The following is a 16,133-nucleotide window of genomic DNA, read 5'->3' as shown; positions in this document are numbered from 1 at the left end:
AACTATTCTGTCTTAATGGAGAGCACTGTGTTGCTTACTGATTTTCATTTCATCATGCTGTTTTGTGAAGAAGCTTCTGTGCATTGCATTAATATATTGCATTGTTAAGTATGGATTTTCCCCTGAACTTTAGTCACAAAAGAGTTAACATCATAGCCATCACTGTTGTCGGATAATCTTCAAACTAATTAAAATTCAGACTCCTATTTATCAAGATTACTGTCCACCTTCAGCTCTGCTGTCAGCAGTCTGCCAAAAATGCTTTTAAAACTTAAAAAAAAAAAAGGATTTTGATGCCACCCATTAATTGCAAAAATTTATGTAACTCTCATTTTGGATGTATAAAGTTTTGTAGCAGCCAGATAGTGCATCTTGTCTCATAGCCTTGTACCCAGAAGTAAAAGCTTTCACCCCACTCCCCTCACAGCTCTTACTAAGTTCTATTTAGATACATCTTTATCTTCCAGGGGTTGTATTTGTCATCACGAGCAGAGCTGAAAACTGAGGACAGTGAGTTCTCCCAGTGTTGTCCCTGTTAGCACTTACCTTAATGCATAGAGGGCAGTTTTCTCTACCACCTAAGTTTGAGGAACAGCATTGAGATAAAACATATAATACCTTCTACTTGCTTATGATAAATACCAGAGTATGCAAAAAATGAGCTAATTCCACATCTATATTAAAATAAAGCTTCTTGCCCATTGCTTTTCTAGTCTCTAACAGAGAGCTTGACGTAAATGTGTTCAATCAGTGCATGTCAAGTTACGCTGATAGTGGTGTAGAATGGACCTTACTTGTTCAGTTTCTTCCACTCAACCATACAGACTTTCAGCAGGCATTCACTGAGTATTTCATTCTTTTGCCAGTGTCTATCTACGTCTAGCAGTGCAATGACAATTGAAATAAACTCAATGAGTTTTTCACCCTTCAGTGATGAAGACAGACGTGTATAACAAGCAGCTATAATTCATTGTGGTACATGTTGCAGTTAATATATGCAGGCAGTACCACGGGAACATTGAAAGTAAGCAGTGAATAGAGATTGCTGTCCTCTCTGGCGCGGTTTTGTTTAAATTAATGAGCAGTTTGTCCTAAAGAAAGGAGGAAGGCCATTGTTAGGAGAGTCCTCTATGAGGGGAACAGATGCTCTAAAGGGCACAGGACAGAAACAGAAGTCTGAAGCCCAGACAGAAAGCACAGGGAGGATTCGTTTTCAAATGCCAGATTTTAAAATACTGCTTAGCAGTAAGGCTGAAGTTTCTGGATTCTTTCTTATAGGCATAACTTAGAATCTCTAAAACACCTCCTTCTTATTAAAAGTATGAATATTTACGAGGGAGACATATTGAAGTAGAGAAGAAACTGAAGGAGGGGGAAGCATATGAGGCTGGTGAAGTTTAGAAATGGGACAAGATGCCAGCAGAAATGTAAGCACTACAGAAGGAGAAAATAACAAGATTATTGATCATCCTAAATATAAATTATTATTATTATTAATTATTACTGTTTGGTTTTTCAAGACAGGGTTTCTCAGTAGCTTTGACAGTAGCTTTGACTGTCCTGGACTCACTTTCTAGAAGAGGCTTGCCTCAAACTCACAGAGATCTGCCTTCCTCTGCCTCCCTGAGGGCTGGCGTTAAAGGCGTATGCCACCACCTCCAGCTTTGTAGATTTTTTTCTGTTTTTTTGTTTGTTTGTTTGTTTGCTTGTTTTGTTTTGTTTTGTTTTTTTAATGGATCTAGAAGGGAGGCTTCAGGAGCAAGGCATCTGGTAAGAGGCCATGAGTAAAGTTGATTCTGAGCCCTGGCTGCGTAGAAGATGCCATTGTTCTCCCACGATGGTGGCAAAGGATTTTACATGGTTACTCGGAGGTGTTTGAGGAGCTGTCTCTCTTCCTGAAGTCTCATCACTTAACATCCTCCAACACAAAAGGTGAACTTGTTTCAGAGACTGTCCATTTTATTTGTGACAGACTTTTAAATTTTTTTTTTTTAATTTTAAAATAGGAACTCATTCTGTAGCTCAGGCTAACTTAAAATATATTTGCCTCAACTTGCCAAGTGCTGAGTAAAAAGACTTCAGCCACCACTCCTGGTCACGTTTTTCTCTTGAAAAACACGGATTGCAGGGTATGGTGGTATACAGTTGTAATCTAAGCATTTGGAAGACAAAAGCAAGGGAGAGGTGATTTCAGCCCCAGCCGTGGCTACACAGGAGTTCCAACACAGCCTGGAGCCTGAACAACATTGTCTCAAAAAATTCAAGGAAAAAAAATGAGAGGGTGTCTTCATCCCTACGTAACTTTTTCCAAAGCTGTATAGTATTATTTATTCCTCCCCCATATTCTCTCCTTTACTTTATTCTCCCTCAAACCAAATTTAATCCTTCCTATTCCATTTTCCAAGGATGCCTTGCGTTCAATCTCACTCCACTGCATGGCTATGTACTAATTTATTACTCCACGGACATTCCAAATAAAGCATACGTATCTGAAGATTCTACTTCAACATCCTCAAATGAGAGAAAACATGCTGTGTATGTTTGTATGGGTCTACGTTATGTTACCTCACTCAGAATTAGTCTTTCCAGCTTCATCCATTTACCTCCGATTTTTATAATTTCATTTAAGAGCTGAATAACAAAATTCCATTGTGAGAAGTATATTACATTTTTATTGTCCATTCATTGTTTGATGGACATCTGGGCTGTTTTCATTTCACAGCTATTGTGACTAGAGCAGAAATGAACGTGGATTACAAAGTAACTCTATAATAAAATATAGAGTCCTTTAAGTCTATTACCAAGGCTGGTATATTGCCAATGCCATTGGCTACCTTCCAAAACTAGACCGAAGACCCTCTTGCTGAATGTGGTACATACTTTTGTCATAAAACATGGAGAGATCAAGCTGGCACTCACCTGAAAGCTTCATCCACACCAGGTAGCTTTCATTGTTCCTGGCTGTGCTATGCACACTAAGAAAAACAATAATCACCAATCTTACCCAGTTGTGAGCTCTGAGAACTACAGTTACGACTGGCCTGAAAATATACACCCACTAGTGCAGTAGTGGCCTGAACATCAAGTGAGTAACCAACCACTTTCTAACTGGATTAAAGCTTACTTTACAAGATGACACACATACCTGGGACCACTGTCAGGCCACAGACCATATCTAGAAAGGCCATAGACCCTACAGTAGAATCTGCTACTAATAATATGTACTAATACTATGTCCTAATTGCACATATTATTAATTCAACTCCTAATGACTCATTATACCCACAAAATAGCACAACATTCATTCCTTCACCAGAAAAAAAAAAAAAACCTTTATTTAGAATAGATGATGATTACCACAGAGTCCCACAATGAGCCAAGGTGCAAAGCACTAGAGACTGTGAAATGAAGAGCCCTCAGTGAAACCTCTATATCACACCTCCTCATTCCAAGGCTCAGAGGTCATAGTAGAATAAGGGACAAAAGACTGTAAAAGCCAGAAGTGGGTGACTACAATGAAATATTGTTTTTAGGCATATTTAGTGCAGTGAGATCACAGCAGTTGTAACAGTATGCATAAAACCTGTGCAAGTTCAATCCAGACAAAAATCCCAAAACAGAGAATGGGGTCTGCACAAAATTCTACCCCTAGCTAAGAACTAAAAGTCAGTTTTCTTGTAAGTGTAGCTCTTGAGAAATAAATCATACTTCAGGAGAAGGCCACACATCCAAGATAATAGGGATTAAAACAAACAAACAAACAAAAAGAAAGGCGACAAGTTGTGTAGGTATGGAAGAGGGGATGGGCTCAGATGTAGCCCATAGATTCAGTTTCCAAGTGGGGTCCCTAGTAAGAAGGGCAGGAGCTGTCTCTGGCATGAACTCAATGACAGGCTCTCTGACACCTTCCCCTGGCGGGAGAGCAGCCTTGACAGGCAGGCCACAGAGGAAGACAAGACATCCAGTCCTGATGAGACCTGATAGGCTAGGGTCAGATAGAAGGGGAGGAGAACTTCCCCTATCAGTGGACTAAGGGAGGAGGTGAGGGAGATAGGGAAGTATTGGAAGGGGAGGAGAGAGGGGACCACAGCTGGGATACAAAGTGAATAAACTCTAATAAATAACAAATATTAAAAAAAGAGAGAGAGATGAGAAGTCAAGAAAGAGGGACGTAAGTATAATCAGAACACTTTGTATGTAATTTTCAAAGAAGCAATTTCAAAATGAGACAAAAATGAGGACATGAGAGAAGAAAAAAGAAAGTAGGGGAAGAAGAGGCAAAAATGAAGAGCGGTCAGTGTTTACCTGGTTTTCAAGCTGGGGAACCATAAGAGCAAGTAGTCCTATTTAAGCAATCTTGGGGTAGTTGCCACGATACTGAAAACTCTCAACAAACTCATTTTTGTCCAACAGAATAGGTCACTGAAGGTACATTCTACAAAGATGACAAACAAATAAAAATGTTAATTTCTTTAGTAATCAATGAAATTAAGCACAGACTAGAATATAACTTTCAGCTTATTTTAAATAAGTTAGAAAGTAGTGACTACTGTTATGTAGAACTACTATTGGTATATTTATATTGGTGGCACCCTAAGATCTAACAAAGTCAGCGCTTCTCTGATCCAGCATCTTCACTTCTAGAGACCCCTCCGTGATTATGTGGGTAGAGATGCAGAAGAAAGTGATAAGCACCCTTTTAAAGACTCTCATTTCCACCAAGAAGAGATAGAAAGCATGAATTGTAGTACAAGTAGGAACTAAACCTCAAAGACTAATCAATCAAAAGACTATAAGGATGGGCAAAATCCTGCAGGCTGCAGGTGTGCACATGGCAGAATGGCATTTCAGGTTGGATGATGACCAACAGGGCAATATAACTTTAAAACACTTCGCAATTTTCATGGGTGCCCCCACACAAATATGTATATAATGTACTCTTGGGTGAGAAGTGCCAATTTCAATATAGTTCTTTTGTTTTGGATGTGGTCAAGAATTAAAAAAAAAAAAAGGCATCCAGGACCTTCAGTTGTGCTTTTAAGCTTTTGTTTATTAGGTGGGTCTATAGTATTTTGTATGCCTTTTGAAATTTTTGTATATTTAATATATATATTTAAAAACCACATATAACTTGACTCATCTTTACTTGACTTTGCCACTTATCGTGTGTTTGGTTGGCTTTTTTTCTGTCAAAATAATTAAATAATAAAGATTTTTTTAAGATTAAAGATTAAATCAACATGGAAGAAAGAAAAATGTAGATAGAACAGGTAGAAGGGTTTCTCTTTGTTTTGTTTTTGGTCATTTCTTTTTTTCTTTTCTTTTTCTTGCCTTTTTAAAAAGTTTGTTTGCTAGTGGATGCTGGCATCAAATCCAAGGCCTCATATAAACTAGGCAAACTCTCTACTGTTGACTTACACTTTAATCTCCCATGGAAAATATTTAAGAGAGATTTTTTTAAGGTCATGATACCAAAATTTAACAATTGGATGGCATATGCTTGTGTAAGTAGGAGGCAGGGATCAAGGGTGTGTATCTACGATGGATGTGGGATACATGTATATGTAGGAAACAGAGGTCAGGGGTGCTATACAAAGGATTCTGGTTTAGGGGTATACCTTTAAGCACTCCAGTTTGGCAAAGGAAGAATAACAATAACTCCTGAACTGCAGAATCTACTGTATCTGCTATTATTTCAGACCATATTCTGCTTCTCTTTAAGACCTCTATTAAAATCATCAGTGATTATTTATTAAATGTCTGATATATATATATACATATACATATATATATACATATACATATATATATACATATACATATATATATACACACATAGGGAGAGAGAGAATTATGAAAAAATGCTCCTTTCATTATTGTTTCTTAAAATGACAGAGTCATTTCTCTTGTCTGTTTGAGTAAGTAATTTCAGGTGAACACACTTGAATGGTACCGTGTAGCCCTCGTTCAGTTATTTGGTAACTATTTTAAAAAGGAGTGAGAATCTCTTAATAACTTTTAAGTATGTAAATGTGTTTGTTTGCAAATTATATTTGGAGGGAAAATTGAAGGGGGGAATCTTGGAAACATTTCCCAGGTGCAAAGTACATTAGTTAGGAGGTGGTCATTCTCTTTGTAGGCTTCCTTTTTCAAATGGCATCTGGTGCCCACCATAGTAAATATACAAGGCTATAAGTAGTTCCAGCAAAATGAGCAGATTCTTTGGAAAGAAATCAGTAAAACAGATTGGAAATAACAGCATTTAATAGGTAGAAATAATGGGTGCTACATTCTATTTCCACCTTCCCGTGGTTTCTCCTGCAAGGTCTAGTGGAATATATAATGCCTAGCCTTTTCCTTCCTCTGCAACTTTCAAGCCCTCTTCAAAAATTTACGTTATAGTCCTCTTCCCAAGAGAATCCAGAATTCCAAACTCTGTGCCCAATTAACTATACCACTACACTTCCTTTGGAAGTTTCTTTCCAACATTATGAGGTACGCTAAAGACAGAAAAAAATAAACTCCTTTTCCCAAATACCCTTTGAGTTTTTGAGGGCCTCAAGGACCCTGGACTCCAATCAGACCTCCATTATCTTGGTGTCTTGTTCTATCATACCCCAGTAGATGTCCATCATTTTAACTTCCTTCTCCAGCATTAGAGAACCAAGCCAAAGACTACAGTAAAATAACAAGGCATAACTGTTTCGAGACTTGAGAGACACGTCATATGCTGCCCCCACATGGCTACCAGTCATCCCATTTGATGTAAAGCATCTGTGCTCTTGAAGGAAACAAGCGAGGTCTGGTTCTCTGTTCTAGCCTGTGAAGAAGAGGTGGCCTCATTTGTTGTATTAAGCCAGGAACCCTATGTTACAGGGCTGTAAGCTGCTGCCTGCCATGGTTAACACGCTGAAAATTTCATTGTTTGTCTTCAATAAAGACCATGTGTGTGAGCGAAGACATTGGCACTTGTGTTTATATGTCTCATCCCAACCCATGTAGAGTTGCAGCTGGCAGAGAGAGCAAAGCCACCAGTATATAATAAGATGGACTGCCACCTGAAATTCTTGCATTCACTTCTATAGCGAAAGGGGCCTGCTGTTTCTACACCCTCTTTCCTGTCCCCCAGCATTTAATCATTTACAGCTCTGTTCATGAAATTTCCTATGAAGATTTACTGCTTTAAATAATCACTTCACCAAAAGAAATTTACTTCATAAGGGGATAGATACTTGATCTGAAATACTTTATTCTAGAGGCTATACCTATTTTAAGTGATTTCTTTGTAAAAGCTGTAAGATGATGACATCTTTGGTCCAGAAGTGACCTTGATGACAATGCTTCCAGCATGTTAATGGGGAGAACGGGACCTGAAGATCCTGTTAAAATTCACATTCTGACTCGATAGGTGGGTCCTGAAATTCTGATTTTCTGTCCAGCAGTAAAGTACTTCCAAGAGTCTGCCCTGAAGTCAGTAGTGTGGCTTGGAGACCAGAAGGTCCTCAGGAGAGGATGCATGCAATAAGCCACAGCAGCCACTGCTTTTAAGGGAGCACATGGCAGGCTTAGGAAAATGAACCACAGCCATTATTATTTAAGTGTTTTTAGCAATGACTTCACATTATTTATGTCCAAATCACTGTTGACAATTTCAAAGAAGTTATTTAGGGTGCCAATATCCATTACTTCAGTCACGTTTTAGTAGAACTGTTTGTAAATTTCATTGGTTACTATTCACTCAGATAAGATGCTACAGGGTGTCTTAAACAGTATGTTACGCAGGTTTTTGAATTGCTATAGTAATTTCCCTATTAAAATGGGTATTTACATTCATCATAAAATGTTATGATTATAAGGAAATAAGTAACTACTTAAAATATGGGTGTTCTTGAATATGTACATACCTAGCTTACACATTTTTTTTCTTTATGGAAAACAGTTAGCAAATAAGAATGACTTCCCTTGAAATCTACCATCTCACATTAACTTCATAATACAGATTGTGGTTATTTTCATTTAATGAGTAACATACTACAGTGTGAGATACAAAAATTAAATTCATTTCAAAAGCACCATTGGAACTAGTGTCTAGAAACTACTCTCAAACAGGTTTAACTTCCTTATTGTGTTTTCTTGGAATACTACTAAATACTAATATTTTATTCATCAACTGGTGGCAGGAAGATAATCCCTAAGAACAGAAGAACACTGTGCTGTAGTTTAGAAACAACAGTACAGTAAATGTGTATAGCGTGGTTGGTGTACTTCCTCACCAGTTTTCATTTCCATCTCTTAAACAAACAACCTGAAAAAGGCTAGGAAGTTAGTAGAAGCACAAGCCACTAGGAAACTGTGATGCATGTCATTTGGGGACACTCAGAAGATTTTGGCTCGAAATTTTGAAATGATAAGGCAAAGTAGGGAAAGAAGGGAAAGGAGCACTGTACTTTTATTATCATATAATCTCTACTAACTTGATGATAATGTCTGCTATCATACTTGTCCAGGAATAGAGGTCCCAAGGCTACAACTACCTTGTCCAAATGTGCATTTCTCTGTGGTAGAGATAGCATGTAATCCTAGGCCATATGAATGCATAATCCTTGAATTTTTTGTATAATCTCCCTGTATTGCAATGTGAGGCATACACACTGTAGGCAGAGACACATTATATTTAACACTGTAATTGAGGAAATAAGGATTGTCCCACAGAGCCATCGGAATTCTCTCAGCTCAGTTCCTAGGCTTCTTCTCCTTCTGGTTGACAAGGAATGGCTTCCAACCACGATTCTCCTTTCCTCTTTCAGCATTTCTTGTAGGTGAGGCTATGAATACATGCATACCAAATTATAGTAGCTGTTTCTTGATAGTCAAGCCAAACGCTCTGAGGGAACATAATTGGGAACTGTATTCCGGCATGGAAGCGCTGGAGATAATAATAGTGGTGTGATAGCAGAATTCCTTTAGAAGATGAAGTAGGTAGTGGCGTTTTAGTTTCTAGTGCAGAGCGTTGCACTGCCATTTAATTTAGAGCTGAGCGTGTTTAAAATTAGAAACTGACCATCTGTGGTTTTCTTCGTAAGTATGAAATCATCCTGGCCAAAGGTTGGGGAAAGTCAGCTTGTGTTTGTGATATTTTGGGAAATAAAAAAAAAAAAAAAGAAAGAAGAAGAATGTAAAAAAGTTTGAAAATAATCACTAGCAGTTTAGAATTTAGGAGAATTTTGATGTGTATACAGAGACATTCAAGTGAAGTCAGTGAAGTCAAGACTATGACAATTGCTGGGAAGCACATAATATACTAGGAGGACAGATCATGACATTTGCAGAGTGTCTACTTTGGTGACATTGTTCTCCCACATGACTCTGCTTACTGTTTTCGTCTCTTTCTAGCAACATTCAGAAATTGGGGTTCAGGGGTATCATGCCATTTCCCCAAGGTCACAAGGGTTCAGCAAGAACTCAAACCCAGATCCCTTCAAACTGAAATCTGATCGTGCTTTTTCCCTTCGTTTGCGCTGTTATTCTACTCTCCGCAGCATTGATTTGGTTCAGAAATAACTGTTTTTACAGTAAACAGTAGGGTCAAATGAATTCAGCTAAAAAATGCATGCGTTGTGAAAATATTAAATCATAAAATGATTGGAAATTATCTTTGGCTTTTGCACAGAGTAAAGGACAATTAATGGTTGACACTATCTGCAAAATGAAAGCACAGGCATAGCATATAAACATTGTTTATCTGATATTTGAAATATGCATTTATGTAGCTGCCAAAAAAGTTTACTTCCTGTTGGCAAGAACCCTTAAGGACAGGATATGAACAGGGCAGCAACCCCTATATTTGTAGATAGCATGAAAAGTATTTTTTTCAGTACAATATATATTCATTAATAGATATCTGAGAATTTAGAGACAAAAATCCTTGTAATAAACTATAATTACCATAATCCTTATTTTTAAAAAATTCTTACAAGTTTTTTGCATGATAGTTTTATTCTAGTTTTATCCACTTTCCATGGTCACTAGAATGATACAAGGATTATTTAAGAATTTTTTTTCTTCTTTGTTAAGTACTTTTAATGGATTTTTTTTTTTTAAAGTGCTGGAGAAATGGCTCAGAGGTTAAGAGCTTTTCTTCCAAAGGTCCTGAGTTCAATTCCTAGCAACCACATGGTGGCTCACAACCATCTATAATGAGATCTGGTGCCCTCTTCTGGTGTGCAGGCATACATGAAGGCAGAATATTGTATAAATAGAAAATAAATTCTAAAAAAAGTTACATTTTCCTATACTACTTGTTTAATGTTTTGGTATTGTTTGCCTTAATATATAGTCACCATTAGGAAAATAAAACAATTTAAATGTTTAAATGCGAGGTTCTTGTCTTGAGAAATATTTTAGTGTAGGTTTGAGATAGATAATAAATTTCATTTTAAAAATTTTCAGGGCTTTCACTTTGAAATTATCAGTAAAAAGCCTAGAACATAACTAAGAAGAAACAGTACTGCATGGACGTAGATTTTTTGTTTTTAACTCAAGTTTCTAATTATTATCTTTAAGGTATATTTTTAGTTGGCTTGCTTTGCTTCTGTTTTGTGGTATTAGGACTTGAACCCAGAGTTTCAGACATACCAAACAACCCCTGTCACTAAGCTATATTTGAGGATTTACTTTTTTTTCCCTTTTTTAATATGTTTTTATAATTTTTATAATTATTATAATGTATTCACTTTGTATCCCAGCTGTAGCCACCTCCTTCACAATCCCACCCTCTCTCCCTCTTCTCCTCCCATGCCCTACCCCCTAGTTTTTTTGTTTGTTTTTTGGTTTTTTTCCCACACCCCCAGTTTTAAAGATCAATTCTGTAAAGGTAACTTTTGTTCTCCTGGTATAATTGTTATCTCAGAGGTTTACTGCCTCTGTCTGCTAACCTAGGGCTGCACTTGGAAGCTTCTAGCCTCTGTACAATCTAATCTAGGCCTAAAATGTTTTCAGCCCCTGAGACTTACTACTGAGTAAGCTCATCCTTTCTAGCTCTTTCTGAGCTCTGGCTGGCTGGTTCAGCTTAACTGTTCTGGCTCAAACTCCTCTGTGCAAGCTGACTGATTCAATGTGGCTTCTCTCACTTCTGACTGAATTGCTCTGCTTGGTTTCAAACTAACCCTAGCAATGTGTTCTAATCTTAAGACTCCTCTTTCTCTGGCTCTCTTCACCTGTGTCTAGCTTGTTCTCTCTTCAACCCCTTCAGCCCGTCTATGCAGAACTCTCCTGGTAAAACTGACTCTTCTGTCTTTCCCTCTGCATTGCTCCCCTAGAGCCTATCTCTTTCTTCTCCTCATGAAAGTTGGGCATAGCCTATTCTGTTTCTGCCTCTTAATTACATTTCATTTTCAAACTTGGGTTTTTCCTTCTGCAAAAAATACTTTACCTTCATTGTTTAGGATTAAAGGTGTGTACTAAGGGTGTGTCTGCATTCCAGCTGGATCTCACAAACCTAGAATGTCTTTGGATGTAGTCAGGGCAGCCATGTTGCTAGATTAAAATTACTGTAATCAAGTTTATCTGAAATTAAATTTGTTTGCTTTGTTTTTAAACTGAGCCTTATGTGGTTCATGCTGCCCCATACCTCTCATGATGTATCCAAGGATGTCCTTCAAATCCTGAAAGTATAGGGCTGTACCACCATGACCGGATAAAGTTGAAGGTTTTTTTCCCCCCCAAAAGCAGTATGACTACATTATTCAGTCTTTTTTATTTTCTATTAAAGAGAAAAAAAAAAGAAACATTTTCTAACTGCTTATGCTAGTTAAAGTACAAAGTACATAGCAGCTATTTGAAGCTGTGTATTCTTCCTGTCTCTACTGTATAAATTGGTAAATTACTTCCATTGGGTGCCTCTAGGTGTAGGAATGCTTTGCATGATTGAATGAGGACTTTAGTCCTCCTTGAAGGAGATCTTGAAATGGCGTCTCTATCACTTACCTCCTCTCTCTTGTTGCAGTACCCTGCTGCTCTCATGAACCTGGGGGCCATTCTGCATCTCAATGGGCGACTCCAGAAGGCTGAGGCCAACTACCTGAGGGCTCTGCAACTCAAGCCAGATGATATCATCACTCAGTCCAATCTCCGAAAGCTGTGGAACATTATGGAAAAGCAAGGCTTGAAGACTTCCAAGACCTGACACACGAGAACTAACCTCCCTCTCCTGTGTTTGTCAAAGTTGCCCTCATTAACAGACAGAACTTCCCAGCAGTGCTTTCAGGAAAGCTCACAGGGGACTTCCAGCCCCAGGCCGAGGTCATCATGGTAACTGCCACTGCTGGGAGAATCCACTTTGCTATGGGCATAGCTCTTAACACCAAATAGGGAAACATTGAAAACCTCCTAGAGGGTGTAATTGTTACCCAGAGACTGTAAACCAGAGCACTTAACAGGACATTCTGGCGTCCTTAGTTGATAGGAGGATCTTAGCAGCAAACGTTACTCACTTTTTGAGAGAGAATTTTCAAATTATATTGTTCCTTAAACACTGTGAGGGGAAGTCAGGGAGCCCATCCAGCCACAGTGAACTCTAAAGGTTAAGTGTGACCAGGGGTTGATTAAATCATAGTGTGAATCCCTGTGAGCCACTGGTTGTCCTTATGCTGCTGTCTTCCCCCTTTGGGACAGCCTGCTTATTGATTTCTGAAGGTTATAAAACTTTGGTTTTAACATTGTGTCAGGATCTTTCAGGATCTACAGTTGTTTCTTGACTTCATGCACATAAACATTTTATGTTTTGACTGTCCTAGGCTTCCTAGTGTTGAACATCATTTGTCATGTCCCAAAATGAATGTGGAAAGAAGAGCTAACCACTCATACAGATAGTATGAGAAGGCCTAGGGAGGTCTGGGGTGTGTGTCGCAAAGGCACTTTCATTTGGATATGGTCAGTATTGTCTCCAAAACTGTCCAGTAGATCTCATTGTATTAGTTCTTTTGAAATTACCTTTTATGATGTCTGTTCCTGGTAAGTATACATGTTCACTAAGCCTGAAACAAAGGGACATTCTGAGTGTTCCAGTTCCAGTAACTGAGAGTGACCATATAAGGCAAAGTTTTTGGTGCTGCCTAGGTAATGGTTGTTATAATAAGCCAATGAAGGGTGAGCACTTAAGGACTGTTGTCTTGGAAAGAGCTGGTGTGAAATGCCCATCAATCCCTAACCTACCAAACAGCAGTGCAGATAAATCCTTGAGGATTGTCTTATGTTGCTCCTCCTGAAAGATGTCAAAAATAAATTATTTTAAGATGCCATAGAGTAAGCATAAGCCTGCATGTATCCTCATGTTCCACCAAATGCACACCTCAGTTTTCCAATAGAAAACTGAGTATTTTATTTCCTTACCTGCTATTAGGTACTTCAATTATAATTTTATAAGTAAAAAAATCCATAAATGAACCAGAAAAACATTTCTTTAACATTTTTTGGCTTGTACTCAAACTTTGTTACTGAAAGATAAATTCCTGGAATAGCAGTCCATTAGGAACGTCCTTGTAGAGAAACTAACTGTTCTATACCCTACATATTTATTTATTTATTATCCAACCATAGCAAAATAACAACAAAAATTTGTTATCAGTTATTTGCAACTAAAGATTAGCCTTTTCTTCCCTTTCATACTTCATGTATATATATATATGTATATATATATATATGATTAGCGATTCCATTAAAGGGAAGCTGAACATTCAAAAAATACTATGTTTTCTTCCTATATTATACATTGTGTCATGTATCTGAATACAGTGGATAAAGAATTTGAAGTAGTATTCTTATGACATTAGCGTCTTTGTGAGAAGGACAAATGTAGTGAGAGTTTTGATGGGATTAATGCGAAGGCCCTCCTATAATGTGTATATTATTTGTAAACATTTCACTCATGGGCCAGAAGTTAAATTATAACTAAATGACCATGTTGTCAGAATAATATTTAACCTTAACAACTACAAACCCATGGTCAAACCTAAATAGTGGGTTGAAATACACAGTTCACTTTCTATGCATTGGCAATTAGGACACAAAAGAAATTTAATATAACGCTGTAAAGATAAATTCAGTGTCTAACATTTTTTATTTATTTAAATAGTTGTTGTGGCATACTAGTCTTTGCATTTTATGTCTTTATTGTTACTGTTCCTTTTTCCAACACTTTTTCCAACACCGTTAAGTTTACTGAATGCATAGTAACCACACTTCACATGACTCAGCTCCCAAGTGGTATAAGTAATTGGGCCTGTGTCATAAATTGCATGGATCTTTAATACCTACATGTCCCTGACACTTTTACGACAGGGCTGGACTTAGGAACTGACCAACTCTGGGGGGAGGGCTGGGATCTTAGAACACGATCAAAATGTCTCTGCTCAGGGATTTATGGTGGATCATTGCAGACAGTGCTAAAAATGTAGAGCACAAGACAAGTTTACTAAATTAAAATTTTATTTTTTTGAAAAAAAAACTGTTATTTGTATAAATTATCAAGATTTGTAGGCTTTCCTTTTGTAGAAATAATTGTTTTATGTGCCAGAGAATTTCAATTTTGTTTTGAACAATAAAGCGTTAATAACAAACATGTTGTGTTCGCCTTCATTAGAAATCATCCTCAGCAACAGCCCTTAAACTCTGGCAACCATTTTTGTTTTGCTTGGTGTGAGACAAGGTCTGAGTTCCCCAGGTTGATCTTAAACTTGCAGCTAATTTTTCCCCTTAACGACCAAAGTGGCTTGTGTCACCATGCTTATGTTTTAAAGATTTATTTGTATGATATTTTAATTGTGCATATGTGTGTGTAGGAGTTGTGTTCTGTGTGTGTGAGTGCAGGTACCCTCAGAGTTTACAGGCATCACCAGGAGCTCTACTTAAAGGCGTTAGCCACCCCACACAAGTGCCGAGACCCAAACTCAGATCCTCTGGAAGAGGAGTGTATTCATTACTTTTCTACTGTTCCAATAAAACATTCTGAGCAAGGCAACTCAAGGAAGAGAGCATTTTCTCTGCCTGCTGGTCCCATGCGGATAAAAGTCGAGGTGGTAAAGTTAAAAAACAGGCAGTAGGTGTAACGGCAAGAACAGGAAGCTTGAGAATTTCATCTCTTAAAACACAAGCAAGAAACAGAAAGAGGGACAATACAAAGAGCAAGAGGCTTTGGAACTCCAAAGCCTCTGCCAAGTAGTGTCCTTCCTCATCAAGGGGCCATCCCCTAGAATGCCCCAGAAAACACCATCAACTGGGGATTCAGAGCTCAAATACAAAAGCCCATGGGAGACATTCTCATCTGAACCATCATAAGCCAGACACTCTTAATCACTGAAGAATCTCTCAAGCTCCTACCATACTTATCATAAATTTGGAGATTTGAAGGTAATAGAAGAAAAGTTGAAAAGAGTAATATTTGCACCTAGGAGATATATGTAACATATAATCAATAATTTCCAGTAGTAGTAAAAATAATAATGAGTAATAAAGATTACCTGTGTTACCTAGCTTTCCATGTGAAGAAAAGATGACAGTATTTTGCATTATTTATTTTGGTCACTGAGGTATGGAGGAAAAAAAAAATCTAAGAATGATTCAAAACACAGTGCAATCACCAGCTCACTGTGTCAGTTAATCATTGGGTTAAAAATGTATGTATTTAAAAGACTGGTTCTCTAGTTGTTTCTTTTTTGTCATAGAAGCACTATTTTTTATTAATTATTTATTACAATTTATTCACTTTGTGTTCCAGCTGTGGCCCCTTCCCTTGTCTCCTCCCAATCCCCCCCTTCCTATTCTCCCTTTATGCCCCTCCCCTAGTCCACTGATAGGGAAAGTCCTCCTAACCTTCTATCTGAGCCTGGCCTATCAGGTCTCATCAGGACTGGCTGCATTGTCTTCCTTTGTGGCCTGGTAAGGCTGCTCCCCACTCAAGGGGAGGTGAGCAAAGAGCCAGCCACTGAGTTCATGTCAGAGACAGTCTCTTTTCCACTTACTTACTAGGGAACTCACTTGGACACTGAACTCAGCATCCGCTTTGATACCTTGCTGAGTAGAGTCTTTCAGAGGCCCTCCATGGTAGGCTCCTGTTCTGTTTAATGTCTTCTACTTCT

At 38.0% G+C, this 16,133-nt stretch overlaps 1 protein-coding gene across 1 annotated transcript in view; it reads left to right on the top strand.

Moving 5' to 3' along the window:
• Tmtc2 (transmembrane O-mannosyltransferase targeting cadherins 2) overlaps positions 1-14,615 on the top strand; it is a 420,888-nt gene extending 406,273 nt beyond the window's left edge. Inside the window, exon 12 of the mRNA XM_060377973.1 lies at positions 12,005-14,615. Within this exon, the coding sequence (XP_060233956.1) occupies positions 12,005-12,184 (180 nt within the window). The 3' untranslated portion in view covers positions 12,185-14,615. The remainder of the gene's footprint in view (positions 1-12,004) is intronic.
• Positions 14,616-16,133: the final 1,518 nt, after the last annotated feature.

This window comes from Meriones unguiculatus, chromosome 2 (assembly GCF_030254825.1).
Source record: "Meriones unguiculatus strain TT.TT164.6M chromosome 2, Bangor_MerUng_6.1, whole genome shotgun sequence".
NCBI lineage: Eukaryota > Metazoa > Chordata > Mammalia > Rodentia > Muridae > Meriones > Meriones unguiculatus.
Note: the sequence above shows the minus strand (reverse complement) of the source record. Positions and strands in the feature narration are given on the sequence as shown.